The sequence below is a fragment of the Centroberyx gerrardi genome, chromosome 7 (assembly GCF_048128805.1).
Source record: "Centroberyx gerrardi isolate f3 chromosome 7, fCenGer3.hap1.cur.20231027, whole genome shotgun sequence".
NCBI lineage: Eukaryota > Metazoa > Chordata > Actinopteri > Beryciformes > Berycidae > Centroberyx > Centroberyx gerrardi.
In genome coordinates this window covers 29,894,394-29,915,093 of record NC_136003.1, presented here as the reverse complement: position 1 = coordinate 29,915,093, position 20,700 = coordinate 29,894,394, and the positions used below count along the sequence as shown (strand labels likewise).

The 20,700-nt window shown below is 39.0% G+C and overlaps 2 protein-coding genes across 2 annotated transcripts; one reads left to right on the top strand and one right to left on the bottom strand.

Moving 5' to 3' along the window:
- Window positions 1–2,954: 2,954 nt before the first annotated feature.
- On the bottom strand, window positions 2,955–9,116 carry rpl23 (ribosomal protein L23). The gene is made up of 5 exons (XM_071895369.2): window positions 9,027–9,116; window positions 7,756–7,839; window positions 5,986–6,114; window positions 4,088–4,201; window positions 2,955–3,087 (listed from the first exon to the last, which is right to left on the bottom strand). Exons 1-5 carry the CDS (start codon window positions 9,037–9,039, stop codon window positions 3,005–3,007), a joined length of 423 nt encoding a protein of 140 aa, XP_071751470.1. The 5' UTR covers window positions 9,040–9,116; the 3' UTR covers window positions 2,955–3,004.
- Window positions 9,117–12,043: 2,927 nt separating this feature from the next.
- Window positions 12,044–19,138, top strand: LOC139908614 (lymphocyte antigen 75-like). The gene is made up of 6 exons (XM_078284858.1): window positions 12,044–12,236; window positions 14,506–14,573; window positions 14,972–15,355; window positions 15,996–16,343; window positions 16,478–16,569; window positions 17,774–19,138. The coding sequence occupies exons 2-6, from the start codon at window positions 14,537–14,539 to the stop codon at window positions 17,900–17,902; spliced, it is 990 nt and encodes a 329-aa protein (XP_078140984.1). The 5' UTR covers window positions 12,044–12,236; window positions 14,506–14,536; the 3' UTR covers window positions 17,903–19,138.
- The last annotated feature ends 1,562 nt before the right edge of the window (window positions 19,139–20,700 follow it).

The following is a 20,700-nucleotide window of genomic DNA, read 5'->3' as shown; positions in this document are numbered from 1 at the left end:
ATTTCTGCCTCCAGAGCAGCTCTGGCTCCCAGAAGTGTTTGTAACTAACGCTCCAATCTGCGGGTGGGTGGGGTTCGGGGGTGAAAGCGGGGGCAGGAGGTTGAGAAACTGTGGAGATTGTGAGGAGTCTGGCCCCCCGTTTCCCCAGTGTCCCCCCTGCCTTCAAGTGTTGTTGGAGCTATAGAGAGCCTAAGTCCCTCCCCTTCCACTGTCCACCATGGGACCTTATTTCGGAAAAAATATGTAGTCAACGGCGAGAGACAAATAATTGTTTGATCCCGTTTGAATTGTGCCATGAATTACACATATGATGTTTCGTCAATTTAAAAGATAATTGTGCAAGTCAAGAAAGTCGCAGTTTGTCGTAAAACTGTTGAAGTATAAGACTGTGAAAATACGTAATTAGAAAGACTACACACCCAAAAGTGGCGTAAGTGACGTCATAACTTCCTCTCTCCACAAGCTACCCAGAGCCGCTGAAGCTAAGTCCCTCTCAGACAGCAGGAGTATTATACACAACCTGGAAGGTAAGAACGGATTTAAACTGGTTTAGGATAGTTTTAGTACAGTGGGGGCTAACGTTAACGCGATGCCTGTGTGTTTCCTATGTTTCCTTCCATGTTGGTGTCGGTGACGTATATTGTGTGAGACGAGAGATGTAGTTCACTGAGCGGTTTCACACAAAACTAAACGTTACTGTACTGTTTTACGACAAACTGCGACTTTCTTGACTTGCAAAATTATCTTTTAAATTGACGAAACATCATATGTGTAATTCATGGCACGATTCAAACGGGATGAAACAATTATTTGTCTCTCGCCGTTGACTACCGTACATATTTTTTCCGAAAGAAGGTCCCATGGGGGACAGCGGAAGGGGAGGGACTTAAAGTGGAGATGAAACGGCATTTCGAGAGTATCTAACTTCCGTATCGTGACGTATTTCCGAGTGAAACAGGAAAGACAGGCGGGACGTAACGTTGGGAGGAATTTGATTTGAACGTTGAAAAGTGGGCGTGTCATAACACCCGAAGACACACCGAAGTACCGTGCTGCTGCTAGCTAGCTAACTAATGAAGCTTAGCCTCTTAGCTCTGTGCGCTAAAAGTTGAAGATTGATTGATGGGTGGATGTCATGATATTATTGGTTGAAATTAGTTACGGGCATGCTTACGTAAGCACACGGCATATTTTGTTTTACAGGAAGAAAACATGATTGAATTTTGATATAAGAACACAAAGAAATTGATTTTTTGTATTTTTTGGCATATATTGTTAAATAGGTGCACAGTATGACCGGGGATGTGATCTAAAAGGGTTAAAAAGGCATTTTTCATTTCATCTCGACTTTAAGCTCTCTATCGCAATTGTGGGTAACTGTGGATGAGAGAAAATGTGTCTTGAGGGAAATTTGACAGACATTGGCCACACCTGAGACCTGACTTTAATTTGGGCAAACGGCAAATCTACAGGGTTTCAATTAAAGGGGACGGGACGCTCCTCTCTGTTGGAGCCCGACTTTGTGATTTAGGCTAATAAGATGGGTGTTTGTTTTTTTTTTTTTTACATAAAAATCGTATCTAGCGCAGCTTTAAATCTGATCCCCGCCCCCCACCCCCCCAGCAGGTTTCAGGTTGGGAAGTTGAGTGAAATAAATGCACGGGGGATACAAGGGATGGAGGGCGTGTGCGCCGAGGGGAAACAAGTGTTGGGGGCAGGTGGCGGCCTGGTTGCTTTCCATGGGCCTGCTGGTTTCCGTCTGTAAGCGGAGCGAGGCCAGGCATGACCTAGTAGACCAGACACACACACACACACACACACACACACACTGCTGAGAATCACTGTGTAAGCAGAAAAATGGATGATTCAAGCGTTACCTGGAGCAGCGTATGTACAGTATGTATGTAATGTTAAGAGCTGTAAAAGATATAACTTGTAAATAAACTGTTGTGATATGAATTTAGTTATATTGCCCACATTTTAATAGCCAGGACAGACTGTTATTATTTGTCTCAGATACCCAATGTTGTACAGAATTCATCTGCATGGCCAGCAGCATGCAGGCGTTCATTTGCTCATCCTCTCTTTCAAACACAATTTCTGTGGCGTTTTCTGTACTTTCCCGGTGCTAAGGAGTTTTTGTCCTCAAAGTGCTCAGATGCTCTGTGGGCCACCTGGGTCCTCAGGTTTACACTGTATATAGCTCACTTCCTCCTGTGGTTTGTCTGACTGCAGCGCTTCCCCCCCCCCCCCCCCCCCCAACAACCTCCTCTCAGTCGCCTCATGTACGTTGTTATATATCCCATGTCATCTGTACATAGCTCTAGATGCCCTGTGGAAGATCTGTACATACTGGTAAAAATGTAAAAGATGTCTGAAAGCTGCAGATTATGAAATAAACCCATCATGGATAATCAGTAAGTCTTGTATGTCAAGTTTCAACACACCCTCTAGTGGCATGTCTAACAAAGTGCATCAGTGTGAACCAGGATTAGCTTAAGTGTAGTGCAACTTGCTTTCTGAAAATATTAAAATTGGAAAGAAGAATAGTTATAAATGTTGACCATTGAGAAACTTCTACCTGCTAAGGAATAACTCCATATAATTGGTAAAACACAGACAAGTTGGAGCTGACAGCTGTTCAAGACACTAAATATTATTTCCATGGACATGAAGAGTACTAACAACCATTTTAGTTGCTCAAAATTAACTATATCTTACCAATAAATAAGGCACATTATAGGAAACTGACTTACGACAAATTAGTCACTCTTTCCTAAACGTGCATCTATTATTTTGCAATTAAACCCGTCAAATATTCCCTAAGACGGCATCAAGACCACAGGACAAACAAGAAATAGCAACTAAGGTCACAACCCTTCTACATTCACTTCAAAATAATGTTTTCTTCTATGAAGTGAAAAATCAACAAAAAACATCACAAGACGTGTGGCTGGCTTTACAACAGTTTTTATTGAAAACGAACAGAGGTGCGGGGTCCTGCTCAGGCGATGCTGCCGGCGTTGGAGGCGATCCTGGGCCACAGGTCAGCGCACTCCTTGGCCACTGGGCCTGTGATGGCTGAACCTGGACATGGAGAGGAGCAGAGAAGCTTGTGTCATAACATTGTATAGTTGATTTCATTATAAAAGATCTTCGAAATAAGGAAATTGACTTTATGCTGAACGTACAACCATAACATGAAATGCCAAGGAGTATAGAAATGGGGAAAGGTGACTAGACAAGCTTCAAAGAACCATTTACTTCACTTTCTGAATGCCCGACACGATCCTCAATGCGACCAAAATGAAAAGAAAGTGGGAGCGGCTGCACACAGCAGGTTAGAGTTGTCTCATCACTGATTGAGATTAGTCAGCCACAGTGGGTCGCTGCCATCTCACCCACAGTGATGAGATTAATATTCCCTTCTACGACAACTCACCCAGCCACTGACCAGACAAAGCAAGTGCTTTTTGAAGGGGGGAATTACATTGAATGTAAAACATTAAACAAAGTGATAAACTTCAATGATGAAATAAAAAGACACAAATTACCAACTCATTGCTAGTGAGACAAAAACTAAAAAAGGGGCTTGTAAAAAAATCACCTAACTATACATTTTTTTTTTTTAAATGGATGAATGACACCACTGGATTAAAGAATATAATCATCAGACATTTCCCAGAATAAATCCAGTCCAGCAGGACTGTCAATTTCTACAAGGTGAAGATCACACAAGATCAACCTTGTCACAACAAAATGCAGACAGGCACTCGAGGGTCTGACGCAGCCACTGCTTCAATAACCATATTTACATGCAATATGATAATCCTATAAAAAGAGCTAAATTACTCAATCAACACATCTAAAACGCCTCAAGCCAACTACCTACCTAGATGTTCCTAATCCAGCGGATTCTTATAAATGTCTAGTTTTATCACACACACAGACAGATAATCTAATGCATCACTTGAACTACTTCCTGCTGGTGTTGAGCAGATGAACCAAGAGGTGACAAACCTGAAGGGAACAATAACCTAGAAACAGACACACCTAGGTGTTGCCAAGTGACCAGACGGTAACCCACCTTTCATTTCTCCTTTATTGTTTACTATGACACCCGCGTTGTCTTCAAAGTAGAGAAACACACCGTCCTTTCGCCGATACGACTTCCGCTGCCGTATCACCACCGCAGGATGCACTGTGGAGAGGAGGAGGCGGATTAAGAGTCAGTCACACCAACAAGCTTGTGGGGGGGGGGGGGGTGCTGGACTTGGTGGAAAATACAGGCATGTGATCACTACAGCACAGAGGGGCCAGTGGAAAAACATCTATTGTATTTTGTTTTAATCCTCAAAAAGTTATATACTGTAGTTTCAATACCACCAGGTGGGTACTTTTATCCACAGCACCATTACCCAGTACAGTGGGTGTCATGCTCTACCCATCCAGCTGTACAGGACCTCACCCTGTGCTTCCAGACGCTCTAGCTCATATGGGGTAATAAGATCAATGTAGACAGACGCTAGACTATGCCGTGCCTTAAAGGATACGGCTATTTCTTTTAAATACATTTCTTATCGTCAACAAATCCTATGAAAATAACAAAATCAACAATGCGTTTGCTCTACTCCCGTTACTTCCCACGTTCCCTTTTTAGCCTTCAACCCGGAAGTCATTGGCTCCAATTGTAAGCTAAAAACCTTTAAATACAGCTCATAAAGACAGGCTACTGTAGTTATTACCAAATCAAATGCGAACAAATTCTTCATTACGACGGGGACTATTTTTGGTGCTACGGAACTACTTTCCTGAGATGAAAAACATGTTTCTAGTTGATTTCATTATAAAAGATCTGCGAAATAAGGAAATTGACTTCATGCTGAACGTACAACCATAACATGAAATGCCAAGGAGGATAGAAATGGGGAAAGGCGACTAGACAAGCTTCAAAGAACCATTTACTTCACTTTCTGAACGCCTGACACGATCCTCAATGCGACCAAAATGAAAAGAAAGTGGGAGCGGCTGCACACAGCAGGTTAGAGTTGTCTCATCACTGATTGAGATTAGTCAGCCACAGTGGGTCGCTGCCATCTCACCCACAGTGATGAGATCAATATTCCCTTCTACGACAACTCACCCAGCCACTGACCAGACAAAGCAAGTGCTTTTTGAAGGGGGGAAATACATGTCTATACATCACTTTAGTTTATTTACACAGTAATAAAACATTAAACAAAGTGATAAATGACAACCATGATGAAACGCAAGATAGAAATGACCAACTCATGCTAGTGAGAAAAATATTCATTGGATAAAAATTTCATAAGATTTGTTGATGTAAGAAATGCATTAAAAAACACCAGCCTTATTCTTTAAAACTGATCATTACATAAGCCGGATTTCCATCCATTTTTATCCAAATTATAATGCAACAAATTACAGAAGCTGAACGGAAACGGCAAAATTTCAATAAATTTCCTCAGTATCGCAAAATAGTTTGAAGCGTAACATACTTGATACATTACAGAGTTGGCCGATTGGATGAATAGATTGGGAATCAGTGATGGACTAAATCCATTGATTAAGAAAAATCCCCTTGCTGAGTTTGCCAATTTAAATTATTTTGATAATTTAAATTAAATACTTGGGTAATTTTAAATGTAGCCCTGTGCATAACACTCAAAGGGAAAACACAGGCATGGACAAACATTAACTGACACCAACAAGTAATAACATACATGCATATTAATACCAGTCAATTTCTCAAAGACTTCCATCTTTCTGGTGGATGTGTTTTACTGATGTAGCTACTTTCTACACTGAGGAAGCCTATGTATTCGCTTAAACTCAGCTAATAAAAATTAAGCCCAACTGGCATTTTATTTTTTTGGCCGACATTTTAAAAAGTTCCCTATAGATTTGTTTGCTAGTTGGAAACACAGCTATAGTGACTTCCATATAGACCAGTATTCAGCTCACCCTTCTTCCTGAGCTCTGGTTTGCCTTTCTTGACTGTGGCCATGACCATGTCACCCACTCCTGCAGCGGGCAGGCGGTTCAGACGACCCTTGATGCCCTTCACAGAGATGATGTACAGGTTCTTGGCACCTGGAAGGAGGGGAGGGGGGGATACAAAAAAAAGGAAACGAGGAAGGAAAGAGGAAATAGGGAAGGGAGGATAAAAGAAATGTAAGCAGAAAAATGGGAGCAAAGACAAAACAGGGAGGCAAGGGAGGAAGAGAAGAGAAGGAATAAGGGGATGGATGATAAAGGATAGCAAGGAAAGGGAAGGAAAAAAAAACAGAAATGAGATATCCAGTAAGGTAAACTTAGAGACAATTTACCGTCACTTCTTCATAGATTAAATTATGCAAAAAGACCATAGCTAATATGCAACATAGGTAATTTTACACAATCATTTATAGACCCAACATCACTGGAGAAATGTTGCCTTCAACATTTCTCCACGGTATTAAAATTACATTTCATACAATATCTACAGTCAAAGCGTAGATTTTTCTACGACTGACAGCTGTAATGAAAGGTTGATCTCTCAGTTTATCTTACGTCAAAGGAATATTTTTGATTGCATGATATTTTTTTCTTTTCACTACGGTCGCAAAGTTGCTGAAGGAACGTTGTGGGTCTCTCCAGCGCCGATGCTTACATTTCAGAACGACGCTGGTTGCAAACATCACTCTGGGGTTGTTGTCTCATCACTGATTGAGATTAGTCAGCCACAGTGGGTCGCTGCCATCTCACCCACAGTGATGAGATCAATATCCCCTTCTACGACAACTCACCCAGCCACTGACCAGACAAAGCAAGTGCTTTTTGAAGGGGGGGAGAGCACCGAGAAAACGCTTTCCAAAGTTACAAATCCAAACATTCACCAACTGAATGATAACATTAATGAACCATTAACACAATACCTGCTAATTTACTGGCACAGTGATGGTCGTCTTTACACTACAACATTAGCTACAGGCAGTACCCATCAGTAATAATTGCAGGGCTCCTACAGTTTCAATTTCAATACATTTTCCAGACGTTAACTTCCATTAAGGAGTTTAGTTACACTGATAATCATCTAGCCCCTTTTAACTATGCCGCATCACTCTACAGATAAAGATTTTTCTTCACCACAACAAATATCAGAACATGTGAGATGATGGGGGCCAAAAAACACTGAATGTGCATCTATATCATATAATTTTTTTTTATTTTTTTTTACATTTTCTTCAACTTTTGTGCAATTTCAAAACATTTCTAAACCTGGAAATTACCAAATTGTTCTCCCCATACATTTTTAGACTTTGCAGTCCTTGTTATTACCACAGCAGCTTTATTTTGCTTCCTTAAGTTTGCGTTTCATCATTCTGTTCTACGATTGATTGTTGATCAGTTAGATCTAGTTAGGCTCTTTCTCGGTAAAGTCCTTTAAGACATGCTTGTGATGAAGGGATATATAAATAAATTAACTTTGAACTTGAATTAACAGCCAAACACTGCTGAAGAACATCTACTGTCAGGTGACCTGTCATTTTGAATGGCATTTTTTGTCTGTTGAAAAAGTTGTAAGTAGGTTGTGAGTTTTAGATTCAAGCAACCAACAGCTAGCAGATGGAGCATCATCCATATTTATTTACCATCCATAACAGCATTATTTTGCAATTCACTTCTCCCATATTGAACCCAATTTGCATACTTAAGCATGTCCAGCCATACAACAGGTTTGTTGAGGCGTACCTGTGTTGTCGGCGCAGTTGATGACCGCTCCCACTGGGAGACCCAGCGAGATGCGGAACTTGGCTCCAGACGACCCACCACGTCCTGGTAGAGCAAAAACACATTTATTAACATTTCTGCCAGTGTAACTTTAAGGAGAACAAATCAGGATATGGGCTTGTTTTAACACTTGAAAAGAGAGAAGTTAATGACTTAATCTTGTTTTGACAGATTAAAGGAATAGCTTGATATTTGACATTTAAGTCTTTTCACTTCATCTCACTTTTAACATCGTGAGATCGTTAATATTTTTCCATTCGTTTCCCATACCAAGGGGCAAGGCCAGATTGACACCAACATGAAGCAAGCTGAGGCTCAAATAGTTGTCATTTACACACTGCAGAGTGCAGCTCTCTTTGAATGCGTTTTATTACTTGATTAAAAATACAGCAAGTCTCTTCTTCTCACACGTCTTTGACAAGACCAAATTTACAGACAGAATAAGAACTTAAACATCGCACTGTAAAGGCATTGAGCTGGCCAACTTGGTAACTAACACACACACACACCACAGTCGACTCTTCACTAAATCATTAATGACACGAAGCCGAATGAATCAACATCACTTGCAAGTCTCAACCCAAAACACAAGGTTAGCGCGTTCATCTCTAAACCAGCAGGGCGGTTAATTGCATAAACTATTTCAATTAAAGATGGCCTTTCTCCTGTTCACATTAGCCATCGTAAGATAACCACGTAGATAACGTTACATACCGGTTTCTTACCTACATATCCAACAAAATAATGTGTGCAAACGTCAGTCAAAACGCTGGTTTCTCCATTAAACTGCCAGATCAAAGCACCGCGGTCTGCTCGTACCCACGATTCACAGTACGCTGCATTATAGATCTAGCTAGCTAGCGTTAGCTCCGGCTAAGTTAGCGGTTTTCTAACTACTTAAACCGCTACAGTTTGAGTTCATTGTAACGCGCTTTTACGTCTATGATGAGCTCAGTAACTCTGAACTTAACAGCGAAGACTAAATGAATTCAACCGGCCTCCAATCTGACTTGCTTGTTAAACTAGCTAAGTAGCGTTGACAGCAAACATGGCTTCCGCAACTAGCACGTAAATGTTACCGTTCAGAAATAGTAAACCGTTCTCACAAATTCATAACTAAGTACGCAGAAATGTTTTCTACCGCGTCCACACACACACAAACATGTTTTTTAACACTGATGTGGGGGATAAAGTGGCAGATGAATGTAGATTTTTCAAGGCGGTTTTCATACCTCTCTTAGACATTGCTGCAGACGGGAAAGAGGAAGACGGAAAAAGGAATTGTGGGATATAAAGTTGAGCAGAACATCATCCGGGTCATGACGCGGAGCCATGTTGCCGCCTTCTTTTTTGTATTTATCATATTTATACCACTTAACAATGTCATAGGAACACATCTGTCTGTAAACAAACATCAGTGACTGTATTAAAAAAAAAAAAAAAAAAGTAAAATAAAAAATAATAAAATAAAATACAAAGTAATTCCCCCCAAAAATGAGAGAAAAACAGTACAGGGGTTACAAAAAATTAACGAAATAAATATATTTAAGGCATTGTAAATAGCCAGAGTCTTAATGGCTTTCTGGTTTTTAACACCCTGTAGAGTTTCAAAATAATGTTTTACTTCCATTTTAAGTTGCACAATATGTGTTTTTTTCCTTACCATTTACATTTATGAATGTAAAACCTAGCCATGCTGCCTTCAAGTGCTGTCAGAAATATGGCAATTACGAGATGGGGACACGTGAACGACGGACCCGGCAAATATAACCGAGAAAATTGGACTTTTCTGTATAACTCGAGTTGCCGAGATGTAACAATTAGGGGGCGGAGAGTCTGTCTCATGGTGGGAATGCCTGTTGCATGCCTGTTGTATGTGTGTGTATGTAATGATTGGTGATGCAAATGTAAATGGGAGTCAGTGTGCCAGTTTTAATGCTTTATTCTGTATTATTTGTAGGCATTGTCGCTGTTTGTCAGAGATGGCGATCCAGTCCGATTCGGGTCACAGTTGAATTGAATTGCTTGAGACTTGACTTGATGCCTGAAGAGAAGACTTGAGACTAGACTTGACTTGAAAAGGGTTCTAAAGTCTTGACTTGATAAATGACTTAGATTGAAAGTGATGAGATTTGTTCCAGCAGACGACTGAATTTAAATTCTGTTTTCTGAATTTGTATGGAATGATTGAATTTATTGAAACTGATTATAGAAATCAAACTCATGATCCTCTTACCAAGTTTTTATCCTATTAAAACCATATTGCATTGAAAAGTCCTAGATATTTCGTTTTCTTTAAGATATTAAATTGATACTGGACTCTTGATTTGTTCTGACTTGACTTGCTGTTCTACATTTAGACTTGAGACTTGACTTGAACTTGTAGGCCTACCTCAAGACTTGACACTGACTTGTGACTTCAGCATAATTGACTTGGTCACATCTCTGGTCATGTGTTTGCTTCTTGTTCAAGGTTTGTGATGTGTGGGGGATGGTTGTGCAGGCCGTCAGGTGAGGTGCTACTTATTCCTATTAAACGTCTTAGCTGATGAAGACTGTGATGCACAGTTGGTTTTACTACTGTTGACAAAATGTACTTACTGTAAGTCGCTTTGGACAAAAGCGTCTGCTAAATGACGTAGTGTAATGTGATGTAAAGATACCACATTTCCATAAGAGAAGGACATCAAACAAATGTAAATTCACAAAGTTCCTCTTTACGTTTGTTAGCGTGTGTGTGTGTGTGTGTGTGTGTGTGTGTGTGTGTGTGTGTGTGTGTGTGTGTGTGTGTGTGTGTGTGTATCTGTAAGTCTAAAAACATCCCCACCCCAGGAGTCCAGCTTCCTGTAAACTAGATAGTTACAGGATCACCATCAGCACGGTCCTTTCCGGTGATGGGCGGCCCGAGGCGGTGAGTTAACTGCACAGACGGAGCAGGACAGATTGAGGCTAAACGTCCTGTACGGCATCCACAAAAATAAGGGGCGCTCGTATAAGGAATCAGGAGAGGAAGGAGGTTTGGTATCATTCCTCCAAGTTTCATCAAAACTGGGGACTATCGTTACGCACAGATAATACGCACGCTTGTGAGCGCATGAGCAGGTGTAATTTATGATCCAATATGATTGTGCGTTATTATTTTCAGAAATAGTTTACGATAATTATTACTGAATTAAACAGTACCTCCCTCTTGCCCCCCCCCCCTCTTGTTGACTCCCTTTTCTATGTTTTTATGTAATTTTTTTTAAAACTTGTGAATTATGACAATTTGGTATAAACTGCAATATATATTGACATATTCTGCAGCTGAAAACAATGATGGGGAAATAGTGTAAACCACACTCTTCGTGGAACAATGCAAATGAGATGTTTATCAATGTGTTTGCATCTGTCCGTATACAAATAACATACAAATAAAAATAGAGGAAGCTGGTGAAAGCCACTGAAAGCAACACAATGGAGTATATTTTTCATTTAAAGATTCTCACTCATTTACTCATTTACACATGAAAACTCAAACATTCACTTCCATAAGATCAGTCATATTGCTTGTGCATGAAGTCAGTCCAGATATTATATCAACACACCAAGGACTGAGTCTTAGTCCTCTGATGCCTGGTTTCATGAGCGAGTCGTCACAGTCGGAAATATTGATTGGACCGTCTCAGACTCATCAGAATAACATAATAAATGAATTGTTACCTTGCATCAAGTGCTGAATTTCAATGAAAACACAGAGTTTTGGTGAGCACACTTGTATTTTTTCCCTATATCTATTTTTGTACAAGTAATTATAATAATGGTAGTTTTAGTAGAAGAAAAATAGCATAGCACTTTTAAAGTTACGTATATCTTTGCAGTAATAGCTACAAACAGTGAACTTAAAACAATGATAAAATCAAGTATTCTGTATGAACTGGGGATCAGTGATGTTACTGTCTCCTTTCTGGCCGGCCTGGCAGTCCAGAAATAGAAATATCAAGTATCATGACATTTAAATAATGTGGTTCCTTTCGTGCTTTCATGAGGACAATATCACAACAACACCTGAGGCACTTCTCCAAAATGTGTCACAACATTTTCATGATATTCAAATAGCTTCACAGGAAAGACAGCAGCATTGTTTCAGCCAAACAAACATGTTGTGATGATTATCTTCATCTTCAAATGATCAGACCGTCACTTACGTAAGGAAGAAAGAGGAGAAAGAGGGGTGGGAGACGTTTTCCAATACACAGGATCTGATGTGACCTCTCCATGTGCTATTAAAGTAGGATGTGCAGCTTCAAAGAAACCTGTCTTGAATGTTAGAGGACTGCACTGACCAGACCTGCGCTCACTACACTTACATTACACTGATCCATCCATACTGCCAAGTCAGTGTTGTGGGACTGCAAGTGAAGCGGGACAGAAAGACTGAGTGACACTTTTACTCAAAAAGGGTAAGGCATCATTTTTTTGAAAGAATATTTCTGTCAGCTATTACAGAAAGAGCATTTGACATTTATTTCAATCAGATAATGGTCATGCTGGTGATATAATAATAATTCTGGGTTAGGGTTTAGGGTTTAGGGTTTGGGGTTTGTTGTGAATGCAAATTTATAAAAATATATTCATCAGCTGTTTAACACAAAATAGCAAAACACTTTTGATGTTACACTGAGGGGCTTGAGACACAAAATGGATTTCAGAGAAAATTGACTATGCTATACATATCAGTCCACAAATATACATTTAGTTTACATTTAAATACATAGTACACACATAGTGACTGAATGCTGAATGTATATTTGTAGAGTGAAATGTATGGTCAACTGTTCATAGCATGTCTTTTGTGCATTCATCTAAAAGGCATCATTTTGAGTTTTTTAATACATTTTGTTACAGCGATATGTTTTAAAGAAGTTTGTTCTTCATTATAGATTCTTCAAATATTAGATACAATATTTAAAGCTTCAGTAGGTAAAACAATAAATCACCATATTTGGTGGCCAAAAACGAGCAGGATGATATGTCAGAATCTCACAAACAGCGGTAGCCCCATTCCTCTCTTGTCCTCATTTCAAAATGAAATGTGTAGAAACATCCAACCAATGAGAAGTCTGAGGCAGAAGGCGGGACTCCGTCCTGTCAATCACTCCTCCTGTCACTCACTGGGAGGAGTGGGAGCCGTGTCAATCCTTGTGTCGGTTTGAATTTCCAGAGATTGATCTCTTTCCTCCCGAACTTACCTGCAGCACAGGGGCGGAAATCACGGGGGGGACAGGGGGGACAGGGGGGACAGGGGGGTCCGGACCCCCCCTTCCTGGGACTAACAGAGAGTTGTCCCCCTCAATATATCATTGTAAACATAACTATATAATTTTAAATAATATAATAATATGCATTGAAAGCACTTGTGCTAATTATAGATGCAAAACAATGCGTTTTTAAGTTTCGAAAAATTGAGTCCCCCCCTCATACGCCTCACAGTGGTTTGGTCCACTGCCTACCTGCCTCCCCGAACCCCCACACACACACATTAGCCCTCGGTACGAGTGTGTGTGGAGGATCTCTGGAAGTGTGTCAGTGGTGGCAGACCTCCAGTAAGTAGCTGAGGTTAACTTAAAACAAAGGATGTGTCAGACATTTTTCTTTACTTCTACCACTCAATAGAATAAAACACATTCACAATTGTAACCAGACTACATTTTGTTCCGTTACATCGCGGTTGAATCTCGTGCGTCAGCGTGTTGGTACGGAGCCGCGTCTCCTAATGCATGTGTGTGTATGGAGGCAGGAGGTCTGTCCACAATTAAAATCATCATAACTCGCTGAATTTTCGACCGATTTTCAAGCGGTTTGGTTTGTTACAAATGCCAGACATGTATTTATGATACAGGATAGTTGGTTAAATTAAAATGCGGGATTTCATACCAAAATACTTTATCTTTTGTAGATGGTAACAGTAATATTTCTATAATATAATATTTAAGATTAACTTACCCTATGTAATTAGGTTCTAAGTATATTATTTTTTTCTTACTGCATGTAAAATGGCTGCCACTATGTTATTTTGTTCATAATTTTGGAAATAAATGAAGACTTAATTAATAAAAAAGACATAATTACAACAAACATTATGTTAAAATATAAGTACGTTTCTGGCAGGCTTCATAGCGTTCTGGACTTTTACACATTGACAGCAAAACATTAGAGATCTGCTTTTTCGGGAAAACTAAATCTAATTAGGCATATATTAGCTTTAGTTCAGTTAATGGGTGTTGCATCTCACCTACTACTGTAAATAACCTGCATGCTGTGTGTGTGTGTGTGTGTGTGTGTGTGTGTGTGTGTGTGTGTCTATTTGTCAGCCAGCCAGGTCAGTTAAAATGGCAGAGAAAAGAAAAACAGACATCCGATCATTTTTCAGTGCACCGAAACGCCAAGTAGAAAGACCCCAGTATTATCAAAGGCAATTTGATAAAATCTTCATAAGAAAGGAATGAAGTGCTTATGGAAATGTTTCATAATGGACCTCTATATACATTTAATACAACAGTACTTTTGGCGGCACCTTTGGTGTCCCCTTCAGGAATTGCTCTTGAGAAATTTTTCTGTTTATTGTCCCCCCCAACAGTGAAATGAAATATCCGCCCTTGCTGCAGCAGCTTTAAAAATCAAAATAATTGAGCAGCTCTCCTCACAGTAATCATCTTATTCTGATGACAGCAAGGTGCAGTGAGCTGTGGCATCGTACATCATGGAAGGGAAGGCGTTTGTTATCATGGTCTTAACAGGTTAGTGTAATCTGATGGTCATATTTTTTTCCAAGCAATTCTGATCAAAAACAATAAAGTCAAATGTCTCATACTGAATTTACTTCATGGACGAGTCATTGTACAAATCAAGAACATAAAAAAGAAATGTAATCTAGATTCTGATTTGCCCACGGAAAACAAGCTGATGGAGAATGTGCTGTTTCATGTATGTTTTTTGTGTGAGAGATACATGAGTGTAAAACAAATCAGGCCTTATCCATCCTTTGTGCTTGTATCTCTTGCCTATGTCATATTTAAGTAATAACTATCACATTTAATGAGTAAGTGTAGTTAGGCAGCATTCATTAATGAATTCCTTTCTATGCAGGAGTCATTGTACAAACTGATTTCACTAAATGCTTTGATTGTCATCACAGGACTGTGCGCCCTCCCCTCATGTTTTCCTCATCAGTACCACCTTGTTGAAGAACTAAAGAACTGGACTGAAGCCCAGAGCTACTGCAGGGAGAAGTTCACTGACCTGGCCACCGTAGACAACCAGGAAGATATGGCCAAGCTGCATGACATCACAGGCATATATCATAATGGTCACGTGTGGATAGGACTGTATGATGACATTAACAGTTGGAGGTGGTCTCTGGAAAATAAGAGTTACTATGGTAAAGGAGAGGCTGAGTTCAGGATGTGGGCCAGTACTAAACCCAGTAACTTATTCACTAAGACATGTGCAGGAATGGGAACAGATGCAGCGTGGTGGGATGGTCGTTGCAATGCAACATTTCCATTCATCTGCTACAACGGTGAGAAGAAAACTACAAAATGAATAGCAATAATAATAATAATCATAAAACATTACTTTCGGTAAACAAAAGTTTGTACCATCTCCAGATGATGAACGTAGCCAATAACAACAACTCACCTGAGGTGACTGTGAAAGACTTTAAAGGCCCAATCATTGCTTTGCACTGTGGAAGAGATAATAACGTCAAATATTTATGTACCTGGTGGAACGGGGATTAGTGGGGGGTTAGTTCTGGATGGGTCCAGGACAATAACTTCCTGGAAAAAGATTTACTTGGAAAAAACAGCTACTTTTTCTTGGCTCTGACTCAAGCCACACATTGTCTTCATATTTTCAACAGATCTGATCAGCTCTCTCATAAAACAAACAAACCAACCAACCACTTGTTCAGGTACATTTCTAATAAGTGAAAACTAAGGTTATTCTAATTTGGCCCTCAATCTGTGTCATCCCCTTCCCCTCTTTCAGCGTAGAGGCTACACAGTGTTGGCTAGCTACTGCTTTGAGTTACTGGATAGCCTGTAAACCAGCAAAAAGCTTTCAAAAGTATTGTGCAGAGATTCCTTCATGGTCATTGTTGAGTGCAACATCATTGCTGAGACTACAGCATCATGACTTCTGCTAATAAATGTTTTCAGGGGCCATCGCAGCCCAGGACTCTTCCAGATTCATCTTTGTGAATAAATCCAAGACCTGGACCAAGGCTCAGAGCTACTGCAGGGAGCGCTACACAGACCTGGCCAGTGTGAGGAACCAAGCTGAGAACGACGAGATTAAGACGATAATACCCCAGGGAACAGATGCGTGGATCGGCCTGTTCAGAGACTCGTGGAAGTGGTCAGATGGGAGCGCCACTTCAATCACTAACTGGAATACTAAAAACAGTGAACCAAAAGACAATATCACAGAAGCTTGTGGGATGTCACGTGTTGGTAAATGGGAGACTTGGCTGTGTAGTCATAGATTGTTTTTTGTCTGCTACAGTGGTGAGTTCTTATCTACAATTAAGTCATTTTTAAATTCAGTCAATTCAATATTCACAAAAACCTTCTGGCTTCAATTGTTACTTTTTAATGGATGGAAAGTCTATTTTATTAACAGAAAATACCTATCCATAAAGCTCCTCTGACAAAGCAGGTGGTGAGGGTGAAGCTGACTAAAACAGACTCCTCAGTGGACATGGAGGACCTGAAGGAAGCCATCTTGCAGCAGGTAATAATGTATGAGCATGATGCAGAAAGATTGTATTATAATTATTATTATTATTATTATTATTATTATTATTATTATTATTATTATTATTATCATTTAGCAATGGCACTTGTCAAGTGTAGCTTGAGTGCAAACAGTTGAATAAGTGAACATTTGTATATCGTCATATCAAGCACTATAGGACAAAGCAAGAACTTTTTTCAATGCATTTTCCTTTTATTCCTGGCTTAAAACCTTTATAAGGAGAGTGCTGATTTTCACTTCTTGTCACACCTGAAGAGCCGGTGTGATCTCTTCGTCAGTGTCAGTTTTCTTCATACATTTTTTTGACTACTTTACTGGTCCTATGCATTTGGCTTCCTCTTGATAAGCTGTGAGTCAGAAGCGCACACTTTTCTCTACTGTTAACCTTTGGAAGGATGAATGTTCAGGTGTCACATTACAGAAACATCCTAACTGCATCACTCTACCTCACTTAAGTATGCAATTAATTCAGTTTTGCCATTGCAGAAGGAACTAACTTCAATTCAGTTAGGATCTAACCCACAGTTTGGGTTGTGGATATTACAGAAGCATCCTAACTGTTGAAATTTCCAAATATAGCAGTCTGATTTTAATACAAAAAAACCTCCCACTGAACTTGCAAGGTAAGTTTGTCAAAGCCACTTAGATGGTCAGACAACATCATGGTGACAGAACAAAAAAGTGAATTTTCATTTTCTCTTGCGACAACATTGTGGATATATTAATCTTTAGCTGGCTGGATACATCTGTAAACAAATAGCAACCTCAGCAAAAAAGTGAAATTGCCAATGAATGACACTTTGACTCTTTTGGATGAACTGTAGCAATTCCTCTGGTTGGTGTCATGTACAGTTGCCTCTGATGAAAGATAACGGCCAAATACAGACAGCATGAGAAACAAGAAAGAGAAACAAGAAAGGATGGTGAAGTTAAGACAGGAAAGCAAGACATTTATCAATCCAACTAATCTGATCTAACCTGTCAGAGGAAAGGCAGCTGCTATAAAGTGGACTCCTCCCATCATATACAGCAGGTTATGATGAATTAGACCACAAACCTCCAGAAGGCTGAATGGTATAATAATAATAATAGTATAACATGGTGTTATAATGGGAAAGTGTTTTTGAGACTGACTTACAAACAACAAGGCAATAATAAAGAATGTTTTTCTGTTTGTCAGATGAATCAGAGACTGAAGGACCGAGGCCTGAGTGGAGACGTCAAGCTGAGATGGGTGAAGCAGCCGGATGGAAAGATCTTCCACAAGGAGGAGAAGGAGGAGGAGGAGGAGAGCTGCAACCTCATATGATGCTTTTCATTTTCCCGTTTGTGCCGTTTCACTTGATGAAGTATTATTCATTACTTCACAAGAATAAAATCACAAGAATTATAAACATGCTAGCGTATCTGTCCATCACAGCTATATCTTCCACAGGGATCCTAACCCCTACGATAGCTCTTCTTAAAGAAAACTGTAGTTTTAGTTTCAGGACAGTTTGATTTTTTTGTTTGTTTCTTCTGTATCGGTACAGGACTGAAAGCTTCAGGCATAAGATTTGTCTTCAGCAAAGTTTTAGTGGTTTAAGTTTAGGAAAAAGTTTGATGGATTTTGTTTTGTTCCTGGTGGATGGTGATAATATTGTTAGTTCATGAAATAACCATATTTCATTTGTCAATTCTAGGAAATGTCATTAAGTGGATTCTGCATTATTTACCTTATATATCTCTCTTATCTCCAATTGAATTATGTTTGTTTAAGATGACAGCATGCACACACACACACACACACACACACACACACACACACACACACACACACACACTTCATTTTCTGCATCCAGTCTGTTATATTAAGTATATTTTAAGTATATTAAGTGTATTTTAATGTATTTTGGTTTTTCTTCTTGTAGTTTCTGTTTGTGTTCTTGTTTGATCTTTCTTCTGATTTCTTGTTTGATCTTTCTTCTGATTTCTTGTTTGATCTTTCTTCTGATTTCTTGTTTGATCTTTCTTCTGATTTCTTGTTTGATCTTTCTTCTGATTTCTTGTTTGATCTTTCTTCTGATTTCTCTCTGATGTTTCTTTGTCTCTTTTGAGCTGAGATGTTTCTTTCTCCCTTGATACTGACAGATGTGCAGTAACTGATCCGGTGCTGCTGGAAGACAAGGGCAGACTTTGTGGTAAAAGTGTACTGAGAGATCTGATGTAGATGATTTTCTGCCCACATGTGTTCTCCTAAAATAGGACAGAGGAGAGTTGGTACATGTCTTTAAAAACCAGACTGGGCTACACTCTGCTGTTTTTGAACACAAATGAAAACCCGTTTGTTTTTATTTTTCATCTTTAAAAAAAACTCGCAGCATTTTCTGCCTTGGCTCCCTTTTATTCCTTTTCTATTCACTCTTTTTTAAAACTTGTAAATTACGACAGATTTGATGAAAACTGCAATTTATCTTTCTGTTGTACTGTTCTGTATAATTTGTTCATTTTTATTTTCCTTTTTTGTGCTGTGAAGTGCTATATAAATAAAGATTATTATAATTATCATTATTATTATTGTTATTATTATTTTTATTACTACTACTACTACTACTACTACTGTTTTTCAACAAAAACCTCAATTGATAATACTGCTATAAGAAGAAAGTCACTTAGACATGAAAATACATCATTCAGAAATAAATCTATAAATGATATAAGAGTGAGCATAAATGAGTAAGACAATGCATTAATAGGAAAAACGATCTATATATAGTCATTTATTTCCCCATTTATATATTTCCCTGTTTGTTTCTGTATTTATTTAAAAATAAAATAAAATGACATAAATAAATAAATAAATACAATCCAAAGATTATAAAATGGCCTCACGATAAAAGTATGTATTGACACATATTAAAGGAGAATAGGATTGGCCCCAGAATTAAGCCTTGTGCTACATCACATGTGATGGACTGTGAGGAGACAAAGCACCACCACTGAAACTCCTCACTAGCACATTATGGAGCAGTTAATACATAAATAAATAAATAAATAAATAAATACTGAAAGAAATCAGTTGGGAAATAAATGAAGTAAATTTATCATTTATTTTTCCTTGATTCTGCATTGATTCTCTCATTTATTGATTCAATTATGTTCACTTTTATTTATTTATTTTTCATTCACTGATTTTTCTGCATATTTTTTTAAATTAATTTAATTATTATGGAATGTATTATTAGATGTATATATTTATTCATTCATTTCTAATTATGGCCGATTTTGTCCTCAATAGAAAACAGTTGTTCCCTGGTCTGCTTCTAATAAATCTGATCAACCACTAGGTGGCAGCAAAACACCACCACTGTTTCTGCAGACTGTCAAACGTCCCTTTGTATCCCATAAATACAGTCCATGCACATGAAAACATGTTGGAAAGACAAACACAGACAGATGGACTCACAGCTACACACATACACACATACACACATATACAAACTGTGAATTTGAGTATTGGTATTGCTGTAAGTAGCTCAATTTCATGGCCATTTACCTATAGACTAAAAAAATGTCTACCTGGAAATCTAGACGAGAGATGAGCCGTTTTATCATCAGAGTGGTAATATATTAGACGGTTTTGGGGCGATGTTCACTGACAATGTTCACACTACTGGGCAACAAAGCGAGCCACAAATCTAAAATTTAATCAAATAGTTCCTGGCAACAGATTGCTCCTATGTGATCAAAGCAACAATACTGAGGTATTGCTGCTCAGATTTACTCTAAAATTTGCAATGTGCATCTTTGACTTGAAAGTGATTTGTTGGCAGCCATTTGTGGCAAAGTCTACACAATTCTGCTGGCTGTCCACTATATTTTGTTCTGATGCTTTTGTTTCTAATAACCTATCTACATAGATTTTATCCCACTTCTCAACCCATCACTCCTGAAGACAATTTTGTCCATGCATCAGTGTCTGAAGACAAGGCTGAATCAATGTCTGTGAACTGGGCTTAGAAGTTCACTTGTATAACTGAAGTGCTTAAATGAACCAGACTGAGTGGGTGTATTGAGTCCCAAAAGACCTCCTCTGTTGCTAGGAGTGATCTGGGTATATTCAGTGAA

Bases quoted from the DNA above. Each gene is read 5' to 3' on its own strand.
- LOC139908614 (XM_078284858.1), top strand. From the start codon at position 14,537: ATGGAAGGGAAGGCGTTTGTTATCATGGTCTTAACAG. The intron at 16,344-16,477 runs GTGAGTTCTTAT...CTATCCATAAAG, and splicing joins GTTTTTTGTCTGCTACAGTG to CTCCTCTGACAAAGCAGGTG. The intron at 16,570-17,773 runs GTAATAATGTAT...TCTGTTTGTCAG, and splicing joins AGGAAGCCATCTTGCAGCAG to ATGAATCAGAGACTGAAGGA.
- rpl23 (XM_071895369.2), bottom strand. The intron at 4,202-5,985 runs GTGAGCTGAATA...TCCTCTCCACAG, and splicing joins ACCAGAGCTCAGGAAGAAGG to TGCATCCTGCGGTGGTGATA. The intron at 3,088-4,087 runs GTGGGTTACCGT...CTCCATGTCCAG, and splicing joins CAATAAAGGAGAAATGAAAG to GTTCAGCCATCACAGGCCCA.